Genomic DNA, 23,550 nt, shown 5'->3' with positions numbered 1-23,550 from the left:
TGTCGCCAGCAACTTGTACGCCAGCTACAACTCCTATGAACAAATCAACAAGGAAAAATGGTTTATGACTGAATCCAAAAGAAAAATAAAGAAGACAAGTGTGCAAAACATACCTTGGCGCAATTCTGTTCGCGCGGCGAACATCGCCATAAAATTCATTCTACCCTTTTCAGAGGGTAGAACAGGGGACTCCGAAGCAGCCCCCGGCGCAGCCTCAGCACCTTGTGGCGCCTGTGGCTCATCTGCTACCGTCGCCGGTTCTGCAAACATTCAAAGGATGAAAGGTTTAATAACAATTCAGCCAGATGAAGATAAATAAAGTATACCTGTTGCAGGCGCGGCACTGCTTCTCTCTTCAGCCGCGCGAAAGGAGGAGGCGACGCCACCATACCTCAAGTGGACAGGAGGTATGCCTACTCTCACAGGCAGAGAAGCTAAAGAAACCTTTGTGGTAAACACCTGGGTTTCCTTAGGTCCCTTCGTTTGAGCATGGGGATGAGCGACAGGGGTGTCATCTTTCTTCTGTTTCTTACTGGCCCCTGCGCCAGATTTCCCCTTAGCTTTGCGCTTTAGTAGGGGCGCCTCCTCTTCCTCCTCCTCCTCTTCCGCGAGCTCTAGCTCGTAGTTTTCAAGCGCATCTACAAAAACAACCAACAGAATTGTTAATAAACTTGGGTATTCTAAAGGAATGAGCATAAGTGCGAAGGCTTACCAGGCGCGTCACTGTCAAAGTCAAATTCCAGATCCACTGGGATGAACATGTCATCGAAGCGATCTGGGAAACCAACTTCCCCAGCGCCAAGCGCGACGGAGCCACCCTCCACTTGTTCATGATAAGCGGCAAGGACATAATCCTTGGTGACTGCGCAAAAACAAATCAAGTGATATCAGCAAAAGAATTATGTTCGCGCAGAAAAAATAAATAAAGCAATGAAATAAACTTACACAACCCGTCGACTTGGATAACGGGCTCAAGCGCGCTGTCGGCCCAAAGCTTACTCATGCCGACCCCCACCAGCGCCTCCTCGCAAATTTTCTTCGCGGGGGATGGTTCGGCGGTCAGTTTCTTAACCCAGGCGCCAGTTGGGTTCTTGAGGACACCCTCATCCGCAGGCGCAGAAGAGATAGAGCGCATGGTCATACGGATGGGTATCACACCAGCCCTAATGTAAAAGAACCTCTCAGACCAGTCATGAAGGCTCTTGAATGAAACAGTGGAGCACTTCACCTTCTGACTGCGAGGAATGAAAGAGATCCAATTGTCCTGGATCTTGGGCTTGTAAAAATATTGAAAGCGCCGAGGAGTGGGTTCCTCGCGCTGGGATTTGCACATGAACTCAAAGTGAGTCACGCGCACGAGTCCAAACGGATGGACTTGGGATATATGAATCCCATAGAACTTCAGCAGTGCACCCACAAACCTTGTCATCGGGAGACGAAGGTTGCAGTGGGTGAAAAAGTGGCTATATAGGGATATATAGCCGGCAGGCGGGTCCGCCGCCGTTTGCCCGGACCTAGGCAACATGCAGCCAAACAGGGTGGGAAAGCCCTGAGAGGCGATGAGGTTGTCGAGATCGGCCTGCTTCAATTTGCAGAGGATTTCATTCCACCTTTTGGTGGCCTTGGTCCTCCCTACTTCCTCCGATGTGGTCTCAACAACCCTCTTCCCTTTCCCCTTTTGCTTCAATGTCAACATCACCACAGATTTCACACGGCGTCTTCGAGAGGCAACAGAGGTGATTGAGGGGCTAGACGAGTCTGAACTATCAGACATACAACTGCAGCAGCAGATAATCGAGAAATCGAAAAGATGAAAACACTCAATTCAGAATATGAAAGGCAGAAACTCGAAAATTATCAACAATGAAGATGAAGATAAAAAATTTCCTAAGGGCCTCCTTTTATAGGCCCAGGAGAGAGAAATGTGGCAGCTGATCGGATTTCACGCGCCCCCACTCGCGGGTGCAAGCCAATGAGGGCGCGACACGTGTCCCTAACACTGTTGAGGGGACATAAAAATGTAACCGACCTGCCACGGAACAGAGACGCGCCCCCACTCGCAGGTGCTAACCAATGCGAGCGCGACACGTGTTCAGGACAGCTGTGTGAGGGGACATGAAAGGCAACTGTAGCACCTCGAGCACACGAAACGTCTGACACGTTTACGGCGCACGTCACCACCAACTAACCACGTGTTTGGACCCTTCGTTTTCAACCAAATGGATAGAACTTCGCGCAACGATGGAAGCAACCAGGAAAACGACAAAACCCCATTAAAAGACAAAAATCAGTAAGTCTAATATCCATCTTACCGCGCTCGCGCGAGATAAGACACACATTAGACTGGGGGGGCTTGAAGAGGTATGTACCCGCCTCAACACCGAGGAAGGCGGGTCAACCCACAAGATAAAGACATTATGAAGGCACAAAGCCAAAACCTATGCGCATGGCGCATACAAAACATGCTCAGGCATCATATGCCCAGGCACACATATGCTCGCGCATCACATATGCGCGCGGCGCATATCACATGCCCGTGTATATCGCATCTGCCCAGGCACACATATGCTCGCGCATCACATATGCGCGCAGCGCATCAGCGCGCGGCGCATATCACATGCTCGTGCATATCACATCTGCGCATGAAATATCTGCGCGTGAGAATAAAGAGAAGACCCCGCGCATCCTCAGGGTGAGCGCATATCATACGTGCACATAATCAACCTCGTCCTTATCCAAATCAGGATTAGGGCAACCTTGATTGTGCACATCAGACAACCTTCCAGAAGGCATCTTTTTAAGGAGAAAGAATATGCTGATGTTGATAGCTGCCAAATGAAAGGTCGACAACTCAGCATGACACATGTGTTACCACGTGATTACAACCAACGAGAAAGCGCCAGGTGTCCCAGAGGACACGTGGCGCAGTGTGATTGGAGGAAGCCAACGAGGTTGAGCCCAACCGGTGGTAACCCTAGCACTATAAATACAGCATCAACTCCACTTTGATGACACATTCATACTCAATCATTGACAGTTACAAGCAGTGATAACACATTCAATCATATTGAATCACATTCACTCACAGTCAGTTACATACAAACAGACAGTCTCACAATCAGAGGGTATTAAGCTATTCAGCAATACTCTTGAGATTCTCTTACACACATTATTATCTTCTCCACAAATATACTGATTCTCACGCCGGAGGGTTACCCCAAAGAGGACCCCTCTGTCCCTTTCTGAGGGGTAAGTAACGGCGCTGTTCATTTTGTAGGTGGAAGAACACAGACCCAGAAGAACCATCGGTGAAATAGTATAATCACACCCGAGGAAAGTAGATCTGCTACCAGTGAGTAGATCCACGTTTCTTCAGGTTGTGTGTTCAAAGTTCGAACTTTTTTTATAGGAGACTTATGTTACTAATTTTGTCTTAAATACATGAAGAAAAAAAATAATACACAAGTTCATTTCTTGCATGTGTGATTTTGTAGGCTAAATGTATGTTTGCTAATATTGCATGAGTGAAAACTTTATACAAAATTCTTGTAGCGTGTGTCGTTGGGATTCCTTCATTTACAATATGCTTTGTAGAATGTATTGTTGGAACTAAAACACGATATAAATAAAAGAAAGTCTGCAACTGACAACACGATAGACCTAGTTTTTTATTTATATGACTATAATCTATAACACATCTAGACAAATAGTTACTTTTTATGATTTTCTATCTCTATACATATACCACGCTCACATGCATGCTTGCTAGTGTGTGTTTGTATCAAAACCTTCCTTTCTAAATGAAGCTTGAAAGTGAAATGTTTACAAAAAATTATTAAAATAGACGTTTTGACTACCCAATTCAATAAAAATTGAACTTGACTTTAAGTCGTTTAAAAAAAGGAGTTGCCGGTATGAACCATGATGAGAAGCAAACAGGATTAGCCGGCCAAGTTGGCTAGGATTAGCCTCGCAAAAAAAACTTTGAAAGTACAATGGTTAATTAAAAGAGCCAAGCAAATTAATACACATGTAAAAGACTACCCACTAAAAAGACATTTGACATAGTGACATAGTGATACCAAAATGTTTGATAAGGCTTTATGTTAAATGATGAGAGTTCGAGCCTTGTGTTTATTAAAAAAAATTGTGTAATTTGAAAACTAAGTTATAGAGTGTGTGGCTAGATGTACTCATTAACCATAACACAAGATGTTATTATCATTATTATCTCTTAGTTATAATCACATAGGTATTGTTAGTGAGCTTTGACTTAACAGATAATAGTGGAGATTTGGGTTGAAGACTATAAGGTCTCAAGTTTAAATTCGATCTCAACTATGTTTTATTACGGTGGATCTTTTAGCTACGCATTTTTCTTGAAACAAAAGATGGTAGACTTGAACCAAACAATGTTATCTGTGATCCCAGGATATAGACCCCCTTTAATCATTGGGTTCGTTGGTAGTCAAAAGAAAAAAAAACAAACCTCTTAAGGCACTTATTTTTTAGTCTTCTGTTAAGGGTTGTTCCCGGGTCGAGCTAGGCTGGTTTCAAGCTCAAGCTCAAAATTAAACAAGGCAGCTTAACTAGGTTCGAGCTTGACTTTGAAGTCAAACGAGCCAATGAGCCGAGCTTGGGTTGATTTTGGATCGGTTACAAAAATGAGTCAACTCAGCACAGATTGTTTTAAATCAAGTTTTTTTAGCTCGTTTTATTCGAGCTTTTATTAAGCGTGCAGCAAACTTTTTAAACAGCCGTTACTGTTGACACACGTGGCCAAAAGAACCCCATTGGTGAGGAGGAAATGCATGTAACCAAACATATGCTTGCCATGTGATTAGACCTTGATTGCGTTTGCTTCCAAACGCGTTTCAAAATTAGTTACATGATATTATTATTACATGACAATATAGTCTATGATAACTAGATATTATGTGATGTGTTTTATTAAAACCAATTTTAGAATAATAATATGTTATACTTACAACTAAAATAGATTCACAACAAAAATCTAAATTATACACGGTTTTAAAGTTGGAGCACGTTCGATACGAAACACGTTTTATATGAAGAAATATGAGAGCACGATGAGATAAATGTACAGTCTTACAAAGGTAGAGCACATTAAAATTTACAGAAAACTAACACTTAGTCCGGTTATGAAATTAACCTAAAAAAATACGTTATCAATCTTAGAGTTATAACCCAAGTATTACATAACTCGCTTTAATTAGAGTATCATAAGAATCGTATAAACATTTTTACAATCTATAAAGATAAAACGAGGAAAAGAGTATTGAAGGTTATATGACTATACGATCATAGTTGTCTAGTTGATACAATTGTTAACGTACTTACATGGTTCTTTTAGTCTTATATGAAAAATTAGTAGTCTGTTAAAACTTAAAAGTCCATCTACAAAGTTAATATTCAGTAATGATAATATTTGTGAAAAATTGAATTTAATAATCTCAATTTTAACTAATTATCGGATCTAACTCATAAAATGTTTGTAGATAGTCTTAATTTTGAACATATTTTTCTTTTATGGTCCCACACTAACGAAAGTTAACACAATTAATCTTTGCTTACTTAGACTACGTATGTGGGAAAAAAAAGTCAATTTTGATGATGTTGACTGGTTATGTTGCAAGGTTTTGATTACGCCAATTGCTTATGTGCCAATCCACATAAGCAAAAGCATCCACAACAACAAACAATCACAAATCGCTACATCATATTTTAATCTTTTCTCAAAAACCCTAACTTTTTCTACAACAAACCTTCACAAATTTTATTAAAATATATTATAATTCTATATATATATATATGATATATGTATATATGCATGTGTGTGTGAGAGAGAGAGGGTGGGCCCACAAACCCAACCCCCACAACAAGGGAAGTTTGTCACCCAAGTCCATTTATTTGACATATAGATTCAGACCTAGAAAATTGGAGCTTGTTGTGGTTGACTTTCAATTAGAATGGGATCGTTGAAGGAAAGTTTGTTCAAAGTTGGGACTGTCGACAAACCATATCGTCAGTTGCTACTCGACAGTCTTTATGCCACCACAAGAGCATAACTCTCTTCGTAACACACGGTGAGATTAAAATCAGAGTGGGCTCGAGATTCGAACCGACAACCTTACACAAGACCCATCTCAAATATTTTATTGTCATAATCCACCAAAAATGATACAAGTGAGAGGAAATAAGTTGTCATTAAAAAATTAAATGAATAAATAATAGGATAAATAAGTTTTTAATATTTAATAAAACAACCGGTGATTACGGATCTTGGAGGTTTGGGCAAGTGTATTTTTGGCTTTGAAATTTGGAAATTGAGTGACGACGACCATAACCACGTGTACTTCTCGTGTATGTTATTATTTATTTGTTTAAATCATCCATGAAATTTGAACCACCCCTTCATTCTAAAACAAATATAAAATAATACATTAAAATAAGTAAGTTGTAGAAATTATTAATTCCAAGAATATGCCATTTTAAATTCGGCCATATTATTTGGATCTATAATAAACACTTTCACTAAATGCTACCACCAATTGAAGTATTTAAACCTTAATGAGACATTTGAAATGGAAGAATGAGGGGCATGGGGTCCTAAGTGTGGAATAACACAATCAATCAATAAATTATTACAAGACTGGATGATAAAGGCTTTTATCTTTTAGGTTATCTGTTATGATATAACTAGTAAAACTAATTATAAAAGTAATATTAATGATAAGTAGATATAAGGCATTAACTTGTCAAGTACTTCACTAATATGTTGTGGAATAACTATCAATTAAACAAAGAAAAAAAAACGCACAAAAAGAAAATTGGTGCGTTAAGATGTACCCCACTTTTCAAAGAACATCTAGGGCGCTAACATGTTAACATGGGAGGACTCATCCACATGACCGTGCGTGGTGTGCCGACGTTAAAATTGTTGATGAGGCATGATCACGCCATGAGTGTTAGTGCATAACAAACAGTCTTAGCAAGAAGACGTTGGTTCAAATTATGGCATGAAGTTAATGTAGGTTTAAGAGTAAGAAGTAGATGAACGTGTGGACTGCAACAATTGTTCAATACTGGTAGTGTAAGAGTATCAAACGATACTGAATTGACTTTTCTTAACATCGAAAAGCTAAAAATTGAATACCGATATGAGAACCGATGATGTTTGGTTGTATCGATTTTCGGTTAAATTGGTGATAGCTAGTTTACGATACCAAATGTATTTTATTTTGAAAACAACTTCGTTTTTATAAATTTATCCGAATGTTGAAATTTTCTATTGATGCCAAATATATTTGATTTTGATACAACTTCGTTTCTAACATAAATCTATCTACATAACCATGTATTTATATAATAGATAATTTTTTATTTTTTTAATGTTCACAAACACAATTTGTTAGAGAATAACAAATTGGTAAAAAAATAAACAAGTTAATTGTGTATATCTTGAGATGACGTGATTTATAAGGCTATGTGTTATGCGATCAATGTAACGTGAGATATGAAAAGAGCAAATCGCGACACATAGGTGCTAAGGTGACAAAATTAACTTTCACACTTCACATTAGAATGTGTTAGCCCGTGAAACCGATTAAATTAACATTGCCACGCCCATCTAGCTAAGAATGTCCGTTTATTCGATTCGAAACAAACCAGAATTCTGTTTAAACTAAACGCAAACCCAAAATCTATTTCGATGCTAATGTCACAAAATCAAACCACTAAACATATCAAACCGTACAAGCCCTTAAACCCGGAATCTGTTTTCGATCCAATGGCAAAAGGTCACGTCATCTGGCCCAACCCAACCGTACAAGCCCTTAAACACCTCCTAGTTATCTCCCAGTTATGAGAAAAACCTACCCAAAAACTCACTGACGATAAAACCCGAACGTCCTCGTGATCGAGTTGAAGATCATAAAGATCCCAAAATTCTAATTCCAAAAATATGTGAAATTTAAGTAAAAAATAAAAAAATAAATCTAATTCCAAATTTCCAAAATGTAAATGTACAATAGTCCAGGGGCAATTTGGTCATTTTGAACCGTAGTTATGAAGACAGATCTGTTAACCGACAACCTTGGGAGGTCGGCAACTGTCGTCCTATGAACGGGGAAAAACAAAAGCGGGAAAATTCTCTTCACTTTTTATTTTTTATATTAATATTTTAATTAAAAGTACCTTATATTTTTATAAAAAAAATATATTTTGTATTTTTTGAGTTATTTAAAGAAAAACAATTTGTTAACCTTTTGAAAAGGTTTGACTCATACTATTATGTTTGCTCAGTTTGGATGTTATAAGACAAGGATCAATAATAAATCTAATAAATAAGTAATATAAAGTATTAGATCGAGTGAAAATGATATAAATAAATTCAAAAGATTAAAGATAATGATTGAGATTGTGACACATATACTATTATTAAATACAATCTTATGCATACTAAAAGTATGTATTTACAAAAAAATTGTTGTTTACTATTTAACTTTCTGTTTACATGATGAATCGGAACTTAGTTGAGGTGATCATAGATTCTTCTCCTCGTTAACTACGAGTCTAAATTATGTACATAATGATGTTAGAGAGATTAAAATTGTATTAGTTCGGCTTCATATAAACATAAACCTTTTCATCCCAAAAACAAAATAACAAAAAAGAAATTAGGGTACTTTAATATAATATTAATCATATGAAAATTAAACTAAAGTGTTAACAAAGTTATTTATATACCGACATTAGATTAATAAATCTTGACAAGTTAAATGCAACATGTTTTAGCATCGTTGAAAAGCTATCGACTTGAACCACATCGAGAGAAGACTATTATAACTTTGAAGTTGATTTGAGCTAAATCGTTCAAATTTATAACCCGAGATGAGTTGTGCTCACTTTTAACCGTATAAATAACAGCCAACTGTTTTTTCATAATAATTTAATAAAACTAATATATTATCTAATCATATTAAAAACAATCATGTATACTTATCTAAATACATTACTCTACCCTACCTATGGCCTGGTGGTAGGAAAACGAAGTTATACCCAAGCCACAATTTATGCTCACTTCCAATGGTTTCGAATTCTGAACCTACTCAGGTTCTCGTCTCACCGTGACAGTACAACGACTATCAAGTGACACTGACAGTATAATTCCTCGTGTAAACGCTAAAGCCAAACTCTGAAGCCAGTGGGACCCGTTTTAGACAACATAGTCTAGTCAAAGTAGGAAAACAAGACTCTCCAAATTTAAGTGTGTAATAGTTTAAACACAAAAAGTCATCGTTTAAAAAAAACTTATTTAAATACAATTTCACAACCGTCTAGAAATAAGACAATATAATACAATGTTTAAAATCATAAAAAAAATACCTATACATAACGTAACACATCAAAGTCAAAATTCAACCAAAACATAACATAACAATTCTTTAATAATAATAATAATAATAATAATAATAATAATCATCCGTTATTCGATCTCAATTTCTTCATTTCAAAATATCCCCTTTAACCTCACCTAAAGCCACCTTCGTCTATCTTCTTCACTCATATTATTATTATTATTATTATTATTATTATTATTGTTATTATTATTATTATTATTATTATTATCTAAACCCTAATACTCTCTGTTCTTCAATTTCTACATCAATTGAATCAACCAGTTAACGTACCCAATTGCATCAATTGAACTGATACGATTGCACATTCGAATACCCAATTCATTTCAGCTCAAATGTTCGTTTGATGAAGCTTATATGTTCGTTCTGGTAAGGTTTTAGCCATTGAATCGTTGTTATTGAGCTGGGTTTTGACCCAATTTGGTTATACTGAATGGGTTTATAATTTGGGTTTAATTTGTATTTGTTGGTTGTTGAGATTTATGAGAATGTGTTCATGTGGGTTATTTACTTTTATTTGATTTGTTTGTGTAGATTTGCTGATGTATTTCGGTTTTCGGTTCGGTTATTAATTTAAAAGTATCTGAATTCGGATCAGTTCGGATTTCGTAAGTTTAATTTACTGATCGGAAGTTTTTAGATTTGTTGATGTGAAATCTATTTTTTCAGTTTTCGGTTCGGTTATTAATAATAATAATGGTATTTGAATTTGGGTCGGTTTGGATATCGGGTATGGATAAAAAAAATTCAAACCCGAACAAACCGAATATCCAAACGGATGAAACACATTTTTTTGGTTTTCGGTTCGGTTAATAATTGCATCCAAAATTTGGTTTATTTGGATCGGTTCGGATTTCGGGTATGGATAAAAAAAGTTCAAACCCGAACAAACCGAATATCCGAGCAGATGAAACACATTTTTTTGGTTTTTGGTTCGGTTAATAATAATGGTATTTGAATTCGGGTCGGTTCGGATTTCGGGTAGGATAAAAAGTATTCAAACCCGAACAAACCGAATATCCGAACAGATGAAACACATTTTTTTGGTGTTTGGTTTGGTTAATAATAATGGTATTTGAATTTGGGTCGATTCGGATATCGGGTATGGATAAAAAAAATTCAAACCCGAATATCCGAACAGGTGAAACAAATTTTTTTATTTTCGGTTCGGTTAATAACTGCATCCGATATATAATGGTATATGAATTTGGATCGGTTCGGATATCGGGTATGGATGAAAAGTATTCAAATCCGAACAAACCGAATATCTGAACAGATGAAACAACACCTTTTGGTATTAAGTATTAAGTATTAACTGATTGAATTTATGAAATTCTATTGATGTTAGATTCTGATTTTGCTTTCTGCAATTTACTGCTAATGTTACTACAAATAGATTTATATTAATTTACTTTTTTTTTTCCTGATGTATATTAGTGGTCAAGTCTTCAAGTGATTGTTACCTATTAAATACTAATAATAATAATAATTATCTGTTAATATTTGAGTTTGTTTTAAACCAGATTTAATGATACTTATGATGAACTGAATAAAGAGAAAAAAAGTAGAAATGTAAATGATTTTGTATGCTAATTATAGATCATTTCAGGTTATTTGGAGTTAAAGAACAATCGTCTTTCGGTGGATGTAAATCATGGAAAATTCCGAGATCGAAGAGAATTTGTTTGCTCTCGGTGAGCCAAAGGTAAATCTAGGTTTCGTTTTAACGTGACTTGTTCATTTAATTCATTACGATAAGTCGATAATAATAAATGATGTTTGTTTGTAGTTTGTACTTTGAACATGAAAATGTTTATGAACCATATCTAGTAAGTGGTGTTTATGTTTAGATTTGCTTATTCAAACAAAAAGTTTTAAATCATTTCACCATAAGGGTAAATTCGTAATTTTAAATCCGTTTAGAATAACTGGTTTGAAACACGCAATATTTGTTGTTAAAAACAACTTATGTCACCCTTAAATAATCTAGGGGTGTGCATGGTACGGTTTTTGGTTAAAACCGAACCGAAAACCAAAACTTCGGTTTTTGGAGTATTTGAAACCGTTTGGTTTCAGTTTTTCGGTTTTCATTTTGGTTTCGTTTTTTCGGTTTTCATTTTGGTTTCGGTTTTTTTGGTTTTTGCCATTTGATCTTGAAAATTTTAGGTCAAAAGAAAGTTTTCAAAATTTAGGTATAGATAATTTTGTTAATCGTAAAATAATAGACTATTAAACATTTTACCAAAAATATTTGAGTTACATGTTTATTAAATTCTTATAAATTACTTAATATAAAATATAAAATATAAAATATAAAATATAAAATAACAAATATGTAGGAATTCGGTTCGGTTTTTTCGGTTATTATTATATGCAAAGACATATAACCGAACTGTCAGTTTTTGTTTCGGTTCGGTTTTTTCGGTTTGGTTTTTCGGTTTCTTGCACACCCCTAAAATAATCAGACAAGCATAATCACTTTCTTTTTAAATTCCAGACACTAAAGTATGCTTATCTACAATAAAAACACAATAAGCAGAATAATAACCTTTTATTAAGCAATCATAAACACCACCAACATAATATATATATATGTGTTGGAATCTTTAACTATGAGTGGATGGTGGGACCTAAATGGCTACAATAAGAACCTTGATTTTTTTATTTTTTTTTTTATTTTTTTTTTTGTAGTTTTAAAAAACAAATTTCTTTTTATGATTTATTGCTTCCTTTAAAAAGATTCAAAAGACGGTTTTATATGTAACGACTAACAAACACCGGTTTAATTGTAGTTACATGGAGAGATGTGCAAAACACTGTCTTTGCTTTATGTCAAAGTATTAAGTGTTTTCCCCGAGTTAGAAGCGGCTCGTCCCCGAAGCACGTCGGGGATTCAAGCATTATGTTCTTTGCACATAGCATTAGAGAAAACAAAAATGATCCTTCAGCATTGTGCAGAATGCAGCAAAATTTACTTGGTAAAGGTTTTATTTTGCGATGACTGCGTAAATGTTTTTTTTTTTTTTCTATTTTTTACTCATACTTTAATACTTTTCAGGCAATAACCGGAGATTCTGTTGTTTTAAAATTTGAAAGGGCAAGATTAGCTCTTGAAGATGGTCTTAGAAGGGTTGAAGATATAGTTCCGCAAACTATAGCTCGTCAGGTATTAAATATTATATAATATACAAATATTTTGTCAAACCTTTTTATATTCGCTTTTTAACCATATATATTAGATATCTTTAGTGGTGCTCATTTGTGTCCGTTACTATATATCTATATATATATAGGGCAAGTTCAAGAAGGAACTCAAAAAGAGTGGGGAACTTTTCATTTTACATGTAAAAAAATAATATAAAGCTCGATTTCACATGTAAAAAATTAGTTTTAACATAAACTTTTTTGGACTTTTTGTTTATAAATACATGTAGAAGACATTCCAATAAAATAAGTAATTTTGTAAAAAAAAAAAAAATTTTAACCATTTTTTAACTGAAATTTTTTTTTTTGGAAACGGCTTCGACATGTGTTTATATGTAAAAAGCTCTAAAAAGATTATGTAAAAATGTTTTTTTACATGAAAAATGAATTTTTTTGGTATTTTTTTACATGTAAAATGAAGAGTTCCCCAGTTCCCCATTTTTTTTGAGTTCCCTCTTGAACCTGTTCTTATATATATATATATATATATATATATATATATATATATATATATATATATATATATATATATATATGCGTATATCGTTTATCTTTGAAAAACGACCAATAATTCATTAATTAAAACCATGATTAAGCAGTCTTTTGCTTCTATCTTGTTAAAGTTGCTCCTTTACCAATTACCATAAGTGAACGGGTCAAGTTGATGTGCAAAAGTGGTCCGTTGGGTGTGTAACATGTCAAAATGGGTTCGGGTCAAAACATATAAATTTTGATGTTTTGGGCTGATTTGAAACACTTTTGATCCAATTTAGTTTTGTTTTTCTTTGTTAAATATAAGTTTTTTGTTTAAATGTGTTTATGATAACTCATTTTAACAATAACTATGCGTAAAACTAGATTAGTTGTTTGCGTTAAAATACATTTTGCGTGACTTTCGACCTGCAAACTTTTTTGCTGTTTTTTTGTTTTTTATTTACCACTTTGCCTTTTAGCTAAGCCATGATGCATTGTCCCAAATCGAAAACTTTTATACACGCAGACGTATTTTCAACAAAAACCATGATGCATTATAAATTAGATTTTTTAATCAAAATCTAACAATGAATTCCCGTGTGCCAGATTTCTGACATTTTAGGCGAACACGAAGGAATAGAGTTTTCACTCGATCCATTAGAGAAACAAATAGGCGATGAAATAATCGGATTACTTCAACAAGGTAAAAACTTCAGCAACAACAGTGACAACAATGAACTAGAAATATTCCACCAAGCTGCATCTAAGCTCGGGATCACATCTTCGCGGGCCGCCCTTCGCGAAAGACGGGCCCTCAAGAAACTCGTGGAAAAAGCAAGAGTCGAAGAAGATAAACGAAAAGAATCAATCGTCGCGTATCTTCTACACCTAATGCGAAAATACTCTAAATTATTTAGAAGCGACTTCTCAGACGATAACGATTCACAAGGCTCGACCCCGTGTTCGCCTACAATACACGGTTCTTTTGAGGGGTATAGCGGGTCCGGGACCCACGTGTTTGAGCGACAACTTTCGAAATTAAACTCGTTTAATTTCAAACCGAATTTTAGACGGTCCGGGCAGGTACCGATCCCGCCCGAAGAGCTAAGGTGCCCGATTTCGTTACAACTTATGTATGACCCAGTCATTATTGCATCCGGGCAGACGTACGAGAGAATTTGCATCGAGAAATGGTTTAGTGACGGGCACAACACCTGCCCGAAAACTCAACAACAGTTGGGTCATCTCAGTTTGACCCCTAATTATTGTGTCAAGGGTTTAGTGACCAGCTGGTGTGAACATAACGGGGTTATAGTTCCCGATGGACCGCCCGAGTCACTCGACTTAAACTACTGGCGCCTCTCGCTGTCGGAAAGCGAATCGGTAAACTCGAAACCGGTGGAAAGTGGCGGGTTGTGTAAATATACGGGTATGAAAGTGGCGCCTTTGCCTTTTGAGGAAAGTGGTGTAATTGAGGAGGTTGAAGGTGGCGGTGATGATGACGTGGCGGTGGCGGATGTGTTTGAGACGTATACCGAGTTCTTGACGGTGTTGAACACCGAGGAGAATTTAAGGAAAAAGTGTCGGGTTGTTGAAAAAATAAGACGGTTGTTGAAAGATGACGAAGAGGCCCGGATCTATATGGGTGCAAATGGTTTCGTGGAAGCGTTGTTGCGGTTTTTGGAATTGGGTTTGCATGAAGAAAACGAGTTTGCTCAAGAAAGCGGAGCAATGGCTCTGTTTAACCTTGCTGTCGATAATAATAGGTATGTTTTTGGGTCGATAATACTATACGAGGTTGTATGCATTAAATAGACTTTGGGCGTCTTTTAATGCTTTTGACCTATGGATGTGCACGGGTCGATTTTTGGCTCAACTCGAACACAAAACTGAAATTTCGGTTTTTGGAAACCGTTGGTTTATGTATCTGGTTTTCACAATGGGTTCAGTTTTACCTATCGGGCTTGAAAATTTTGTGCCAAAAAAATGGCCTATATAATGGATTTGAACACGAAACGTTGTGCCTATTTTTTTTTTGTTAGTTAATAATTAAATGATTATTACACATTTGGACTACACCATTTATTAATTTCTTATGAATTACTTAAATTTGTTTTTTTTTTTAATTTTGTGCCGAAACAATGACCTAAATAATGGATTTGGACATGAAACTTTGGGCCTAATTTTTTTGGTTAGTTAATAATTAAATGATTATTACACATTTGGACTACACCGTTTATTAATTTCTTATGAATTACTTAATTTTTTTTTAATTTTGTGCCCAAAAAATGGCCTAAATAATGGATTGGACATGAAACTTTGGGCCTACTTTTTTTGTTAGTTAATAATTAAATGATTATTACACATTTGTTTTTTTTTTCCGGTTTGTAACTGAACCGAAAAATCGGTTTTTTAATAAACATAAAACCAAACTGTTGGTTTTTTATCAGGCTCAGTATTTTCAGTTATATCAGTTATTTCGGTTACAGTTCAATTATTTTGGTTTTGTGCACACCTATAGTTTGACTCTGTCATTGTTGGAAAGTAAATATATTTGACCCATTTGACCGTTCGAGATTAAGCGCGACGATGCTCACTTCAGACCGAAAGTTACAGTTTTGACCCGTTACATGGGCCGTATCTTATCTTTTGTTTTTCTTTCAGGAACAAAGAAATGATGTTAGCAGCAGGCATACTTTCTATACTACTGCAAATGATCCAAGAGTCAAAATCGGTCAACGCAGCCATCGCATTGTACCTAAACCTCTCATGTTTAGATCAAGCCAAACCCATCATCGGGTCCAGCGAGGCAGTCCCGTTCCTAATCAATTCCCTTGAAGGCCCGTTCGATTCCCAATGCAAATCCGACTCGCTTCACACTCTTTACCACCTCTCATCATACCATTCCAACATCCCGAGACTCATCTCGTGCGGAACCATACCCGCTCTACTCCCGTTCCTAACCGACCCGGGCCCGAACTCATGGACCGAGAAAGCCATCGCCGTGTTAATAAACCTGGCCGTGACTAACTCGGGCCGAGACGAGATATTAACGAGCCCGGGCCTGGTTAGCGGGTTGTCCATGTTGCTTGACATGGGCGAGCCCGAGGCCCAGGAACAGGCTGCGGCGTGTTTGTTGATATTGTGCACCGCGAGTGATAAGTGCTGTGAAATGGTGCTGCAAGAAGGGGTAATACCGTCTTTGGTGGCGTTATCGGTTAACGGGACGATGAGAGGGAAACAAAAGGCGCAAAAGTTGTTGATGGTTTTCCGGGAGCAAAGGCAGAGGGACCCACCTCTAGAAAATTCCGGTCAGGGCAATGAAGGGCGGTGCGATGGTGGTGATGAGCGGAAAGTGTTGAGTAAGTCGACGTCGAGGAAGAAGATGGGGCGGGCGTGGAGTTTTTGGAGGCGGAACAAGAGTTTTTCGGTGTACCAATGTTAAGATTCTTGGTTCTTATGGTTAAAAGCAGTGTTGTGAAAATCCCGACCAGGCGCCGATTAATCCATGATTAATCGCTAGTCGCTACCCCACCGAGTTGTCGCCGATTAATTAGTCAAAACTGAAACTTTTATACGTAAAATTTGGAAAATATGTGTATATTTGAAAATTTACCTATAAATTCCAATCCGATTAATCCCGATGAATCGCCAGTCCTTACACCATCGCCCGACTAGCGTCTAGTGATTTCTACAACACTGGTTAAAAGGTGTAAAATGAAAACTTTCAGTTACTTTTTTTTTAATGTTTATGTAGTTTTTTCTGTTTTGTATTTTACTACAAAACTAGATGTACAGTTCTTGCACTTGTAGCTTCACAGAGACCATTAGTGTAACTTTTAAAAAAGAAAGGATTAAATATGTGATATCAATATGTTACATACACACTCACATGTAGGGCTGTTCACGAGTCGATCCCGAGACAAGTCAAGGTGGGTTCGAGCTCGAAATTAAACGAGGTAGCTTAGCTAGGCTCGGGTTCGATTTTGAAGTTAAACGAGCCAACAAGCTGAGCTTAGGTCGAGTTTGGCTCGGCTACACTAATGAGCCAACTAAGCTCAGCTTGTTTCAAATCAAGTTTTTTTAGTTAGTTTTATTCGAGCTTTTATCAAGCGAGGCATGAGCCGTGAGCTTTTTGAACAACCCTACTTATCTAGGACTAGATCATCCATGTTATTTAGGGTGAGTAGGATGTTCACGGTAGTCGAATGGTTAGTAGCGGTTTTTAATTATCCATACTTTATAGGATTTTTAGTATATCCATACTTTATTTTTATATCAAATATTTGGTGAGATTATTTTTTAATTTAATGAGATGTTATAACTCGTTTAATAAATATATGAGTTTGATGCGACCCATATCCCGTGAATTCGGGTCAAATGCATGAGAAGCCTCCATTTAAAAATCAAACAAATCTGGTGACTCCAAAAAAAGGGGGAACGACCACATTGCGACACGTAGGATTTTTATGGTTTCGTTTAGTAGGGAGCAACCAGAGAGTTTTTAAATGTTTCGTTTATATATATTTAAGATATATAAAGTTTGTAACCAAATAAACTAGCTTACTCTAAACAAAAGCCACGGCCATTGTCACACCTTTGTCTACCTACATTGTAGGGTTATATATACTGTATAACATGGTTTACAATATTATGTTATACAATTAAACCATTGTAGGGTTACACTGTATACCATAATGTACAATATTATGTTATACAATTAAACCCTACCGAACCTTACAATGCTGGTGGGACACAAAATACATGGATTACAGGTATAATTAGAAAAATACATAATTGAAATAATTGGGAAATATAACAAATATTACAAATATACCAACAACTTCAATGGGAATGATCCAGCCAAAAATTAAGTATGCATATAGGCCAGAAATGGTTACATACCTTTGTCAAATGTTTTGCTGAACTCCAAACCGCTCATCTGGATTTTCAAGCAAACGTTTGCGTTATCTTTTACCTGAAAAACTCGAAACGTTAACGCAAGGGTAAAACTTGTTGTGTTTGATCATCCAAATAGTTTTATAAAGTGTTTTTATGTATCATACGACTTGAAAACATTTTAAAAATAGAACTTGCAATTTTCAAGAAACGAAAAACAGTTAACGAGATAATTCCTAGTTATTAATCCCGAAAGGCCTCTATTATGGTTTTTATGCACATTTTCGAAAGAATGGATGACGAACCGGAGGCCATCCAAATATTCATATATTTTTCATTAGGTCACCCTATGGATCCTGTTTCATTTAATATGAACTTTAACGAATTAACGAAAAACATGTTGAATGACGAAAATACCCTTGAAACTTAAGAGAAAATAATAGTTAAATAACATGTTAGCATCTAGTCAAAAGTGCTGCAAGAATATACCATACCTTGTAACTTTCAGCTTAGCTCTTTAAGAGATCATAGTGTCCATAAGCATGATAAAGAACACTGACCGGGTTCTCCGTCCCGTATTCCTGTCCATATTCCGCTATAACTTTAAACGAATTTGTCCTTTTATCCCGCATATAGACTGTTATAGGCACCCTTAAAAAATCAAACGCATCAGAATCATTTTACTTGTGCTTTAGCATAAGGAGGCAAACGAGCCGAGATGTCCGAGCCACTCGCAAATTGCCTGAGCTCGAATCAAAAAAATATTCGAAACGAGCCTGAGCCACAAATAAAGCTCATTTAGTTATCGAGTCCGAGCTCAAGCCTTGGGTATTTATAAGTTTTACCTAATTTGGACTTCTATGTTTAAGTTTTGCCCTGCACAGCCAAGCTTGAGCAGAGCTATTTCTCGTTTAAGGTTTTTCTTATATATATAAAAATAATTAAAACAAATACAAATTAAATAATGCATAATCAAGAAGCCGAGCCTGAGCTTGAAAAAACAACGCACAAGCCGAGCTCAAGCTTTAGAAAAAGAACTCGAAACGAGCCCGTCTCTAGCTCTCGTGAGTCAAATTAGAGTAATTTTCAAGTGCATTAAGGTTTTGACTTTTGACATTATGGACATACATGTTTTGTAAATAACTAAACACCTTTTCTGGTTGTGATTTAAACATGGCAAGAACATGTAGAGTTGCATCAAATTAAAGTGCTTCGATGTTCAAATCAAACATAAACTAGAATGCATACTTGAGGACATGTGATGACATAAGCAGCTCTGGTTCGCCGCCCCAAACATGTGACCGTTGCATATGCGAGACATGTCTCAAAATTACCTTCAAGAAACCTGAAATCACAAAGTTACCTACGTATCGACTAATGCACATTTAAAAACATTCATACCACTGCGTTTGGTCCACACGATACGTCATTAACAAGAGAAGTTTTGTATATAATCATATACGATTAGTAATCAATCACTTATTTTGAACTGCAATTGTTTTGGGTCAAAAGAAGCAGTTTCTAAAACAGATTATAAACATATGTAATAAAGTTAAAATTTATTTATTTATTTTTTAATCAACATACCATATACATTAAAAACATCCGGACGATAACAATGAGGTGGCAGGTAAACGGGCAACAAGTTGCGCCGCAACCCAAAGTTAGGATCAAAATGCCTTTCAACCAATCATTACAAATATATATATAATTGAATAGATGAAAACGCTAATCACTATCCAAAAAGTTGTCTTACCATTCGGTTTCAGACCGTCTCTTAATCAACTCCTTCACAACCTATCAAATGAAAACATTGATCAATATCCAAAGAGTGTATATATCATTATATAAACTACGAACGCGCATATAAATATATATAGAGTGAAGTCGATCATTTATACTCATTTCAATCTCAAAATTGATGTTAAATAGCTAGTGTTCAAAACTACAATTCACATAAACATCGAAACCGATGTCATACTATCAGATTAATTGTTACAACAAATTAATACAATAAGGAGCTGTGAGCCTGTGATTGCTTAATACCTTGGTTCTAAGATCATCAGCAAGTTCCTTAGTAACATTCTCCGTTGGAACCGGCCTTCCTGCTCTCAAACAGGCACCGTGTACAACAGATCGAAACAAGCATCTTCCGTCTCCAGTTATGCCTGTAAAACAATTTCAGTCAGATTGTTCATCTATGCTGCTCAAAGAAGTATAAATAGCGTAACAAACAATCCGTAATCACTCATTTGCACATATGCTGCTCAAAGAAGAATAATCGCGTAATAACAACACGTAATCACTTGCACAGCTCGGATAGAACAGAACGTACTGATCACACTGAAAACGCCACCTAACGATTATTTCCTAGGTTTTGACATGAATATAAACAATTTCTAACAAAAATCGTTCATCTATGTTGCTAGAAGAAGTATAAAGCTCGGATTGAACTGAACATACTAAAATTACTAATTGTCTATGTTATGCCTGCTCATACAACAATTTCAAACAATTATCATTCATCTGTGCTGCTCGAAGAAGCATACATCATGTAACAAACAATACACAATCACTAGCACAGATCGGATACAACAGAACATAATGATCACGCGGAAATCATCAGCTAACGATAATTATCTAAGTTTTGACATGAATATACGAAATTCGAGCTCTCTTATTGACGAAAATTGAAACTGAAACTTCATAACTCAATTTCAAAACAATAATCATTCATATATGCTGCTCAAACAAGTATAAATCACGTAACAAACAATACGTTATCAACTGCACATGAATTTAAACAAATTCAAACAGAAATTGTTCATCTAAGCACGTAACAAACAATACGTAATCAATCGCATAGATTGGATAGACACATAACGTACTGATTAGAGGTAAAACGCCAGCTAACGCAAATTTTCTAGGTTCTGACATGAATATTATAGTATTTTGTTTTATAAAGTTTTAAATAATTTTTTTTTGATAACTTATTTAGTTATTTTACACAAACCGAGCTACATCTGGATAATAGGTAAGCGAGCAACTAGTTGCGCCACTATCCCCTTTTGAATCACAAAGCATATTCTACAAAATATCAATCCTTGGTTCCTCGGGCTCTGCGAGTTACTGTGGACCACCTTCTACACCCGCTCCAAAAAGCGAACCACCTCGGGAGCTAGGGAGCTAAATGTGTCGAAGGCAAATGGAATGAACATTTGCTGATTCTCCAAACACGCTGCCTCGTGCTTAGCAACATTCCTAGATTCCGCCCTCAAAACCGCCTATTCCGGAACGAAGCCACTGTCTCTCAGCCCCCACCAACGGGGACACCCAGTGAGGTCGACACATCGCCCATCTATGCTTGCTCGAACAAGTATAAATCACATAACAAACAATACGTAGGGATTGCTTCTTTAAAATGTTTTTTGCTTTTTGAAGAGGCAAAATGTCCAAAATGCCCCTCCAAAAGCACCTAAAAGCACCAATTTGATGCTTTTAGGTGCTTTTGGAGGGCATTTTGGACATTTTGCCTCTCCAAAAAGCAAAAAACATTTTAAAGAAGGAATCCCAAACACCCCGTAATCGCTCGTTTATATCAGACTGGACAGAGCGTACAGCGAACGATAATTAGCTAGGTTTTGACACGAATAATATAAACGAATTCTATCAAATATCATTCATATATGCACATAACAAACAATGCATAATCAATCGGATTGAACAGAGCGTACAGTGAACGATAATTAGCTAGGTTTTGACACGAATAATATAAACAAATTCTATCAAATATCGTTCATATATATGTGCACGTAACAAACAATACGTCATCAATAAACAAATTCAAACAGAAATCATTCGTATATGCAGGTAACAAACAATACGTAATCAATCGGATCGAACGGAACGTACTGATTACGCGGAAATGATCACCGGCGAACGATAGTTTTCTAGGTTTTGACATGAACGTACGGAATTGAAGCTGAATTAATTGATGAAAATTGAAATTTATTTAATATTATTTACCTGTAGAGAGATCAGAGATGAAGGATGAGTGATTTGAAAGCTAAAAGTGGAATGTGATTGGAAGAGAATCGAATTCGATGTGATCATGGTGAATCTTCTTCTTCGTGGTCTCTCGTGCGCGGTTGATATTTTATACAGAGTTTCAAATGAGTTTGGTAACCCTTCGGTGCATTAACATGTATTCGGTTGATACAGGTTAATTTCGATCGGTACGGGTTAATTTTGTTACAATACTGTCACAAAATTAAAAAAAGAAAATTTAATCTGTCAATGTTGAAAAGAATGATGAAAACTCATTAACATTTTTTTATTATTGTTTTTCTTTTTTGTTTCATACAGTGAATCTTTTTTTTTTTTTTATGTTGACGTTGAATGGTGACGTGAATTTTATGTTTTATTTTTGAATTTTAAAATAATTAACGTTTTTTTAATTTTTTTTAATATAACTACATATATTGCAAATTTCGACCCCCACATCTTATCCTTCATTTCTTTCTTGACGCACACAAAAATCGGTGAGACTCGATTTGAAGATTTAGTGACCCAATTTAAGAAGAATATGCATGAGTGACCTAATTGAAACACTTTTGAAAGTTGGTTACTATTCTACGAGATATTCCCAGTGAGAACATTTTTTTTAAAAAAGTATATATATATACAAACACACACAAAAGTACCGACATGAAACACAAAAAGTAAATTACTAAACGTTCAAAACAGCATCAACACTCATATGCGATAAAAATATTAGCGGAACTCGTATAGCTTATTATAGAAAATTTAGCGTATCTAATAAAAATAAATAAACAATAGATGATGTGGTAGAAGTTGGTCCTTGCACGTCGCCTATTGGTAGATTACCATTGCCACCGACAATGTTTTTTAATATATAGCTTGGTAACAAAATTCGCCGCGTTGCGACATTGCCATTGGGCGAATTCAGTCACTGACCGATAAATACGTAATGGTAACGACGCGAAAACCAAAAAATATATATGTGATTGCGCAAAACATCGGCACACATACAACTTATGATCAAATATACTGCTTCTTACATAACATCATCTACCTATATTAATAAACGAGTCAAGTTACAACATAGACGAACTCAAGCATAGGCTCTACTCACATCATTAATACCACTTCCATATATTTAGAGATATACATAGTAGTATCATGCTAGCTTATTTTATATCTTTTTTTAAATAAATATATTACACCATCAGATACCATTATGCCAAATGTTTTTTGATGTCACGACATCTTATTACATTAAAGTCCAAATTTGTAAAACTACAAACGAACCGAGTTAATTTAGTCGAGTCAAATTCAAATCCTCACAAATCAAGGTTTACATAGTATAACCCAACCCAACTCATCCCACTCCGCAGGACAATCCGAACTTGTACCCGACTCTATACAACATACAACATTAGGTTAGCATGGTATATAACATCAAGGCAATTGAAATAAATAATTCAATGTTAGTCATAAAGTAAAGAAAATA

At 35.9% G+C, this 23,550-nt stretch overlaps 1 protein-coding gene and 1 long non-coding RNA gene across 4 annotated transcripts; one reads left to right on the top strand and one right to left on the bottom strand.

The window, feature by feature from the left end:
* The first annotated feature begins 9,704 nt into the window (after positions 1–9,704).
* LOC143555361 (U-box domain-containing protein 45-like) lies at positions 9,705–16,850 on the top strand. Of its 2 annotated transcripts, XM_077044931.1 has the most exons (7): positions 9,705–9,809; positions 11,050–11,145; positions 12,233–12,418; positions 12,499–12,606; positions 13,725–14,523; positions 14,557–14,884; positions 15,783–16,850. In XM_077044931.1, the coding sequence occupies exons 2-7, from the start codon at positions 11,095–11,097 to the stop codon at positions 16,561–16,563; spliced, it is 2,253 nt and encodes a 750-aa protein (XP_076901046.1). In that variant the 5' UTR covers positions 9,705–9,809; positions 11,050–11,094; the 3' UTR covers positions 16,564–16,850. The 2 variants fall into 2 exon arrangements, with proteins under 2 accessions (XP_076901046.1, XP_076901045.1); XM_077044930.1 differs by having other exon boundaries at positions 13,725–14,884; positions 15,783–16,849.
* Positions 16,851–19,722: 2,872 nt separating this feature from the next.
* On the bottom strand, positions 19,723–22,021 carry LOC143555340 (uncharacterized). Of its 2 annotated transcripts, none has more exons than XR_013139181.1 (3): positions 21,930–22,021; positions 20,064–20,185; positions 19,723–19,814 (listed from the first exon to the last, which is right to left on the bottom strand). It is a non-coding gene; the product is annotated as an uncharacterized LOC143555340 (long non-coding RNA). The 2 variants fall into 2 exon arrangements; XR_013139182.1 differs by lacking the exon at positions 21,930–22,021 and adding an exon at positions 20,353–20,412.
* Positions 22,022–23,550: the final 1,529 nt, after the last annotated feature.

Source organism: Bidens hawaiensis, unplaced genomic scaffold (assembly GCF_021521415.1).
Source record: "Bidens hawaiensis isolate Kalapana, Puna unplaced genomic scaffold, B.hawaiensis_p1.1 tig00018048_1, whole genome shotgun sequence".
Taxonomy (NCBI): domain Eukaryota; kingdom Viridiplantae; phylum Streptophyta; class Magnoliopsida; order Asterales; family Asteraceae; genus Bidens; species Bidens hawaiensis.
The sequence above is the reverse complement of the archived record's forward strand: the minus strand, read 5'-3'. Positions and strand labels throughout refer to the sequence as shown.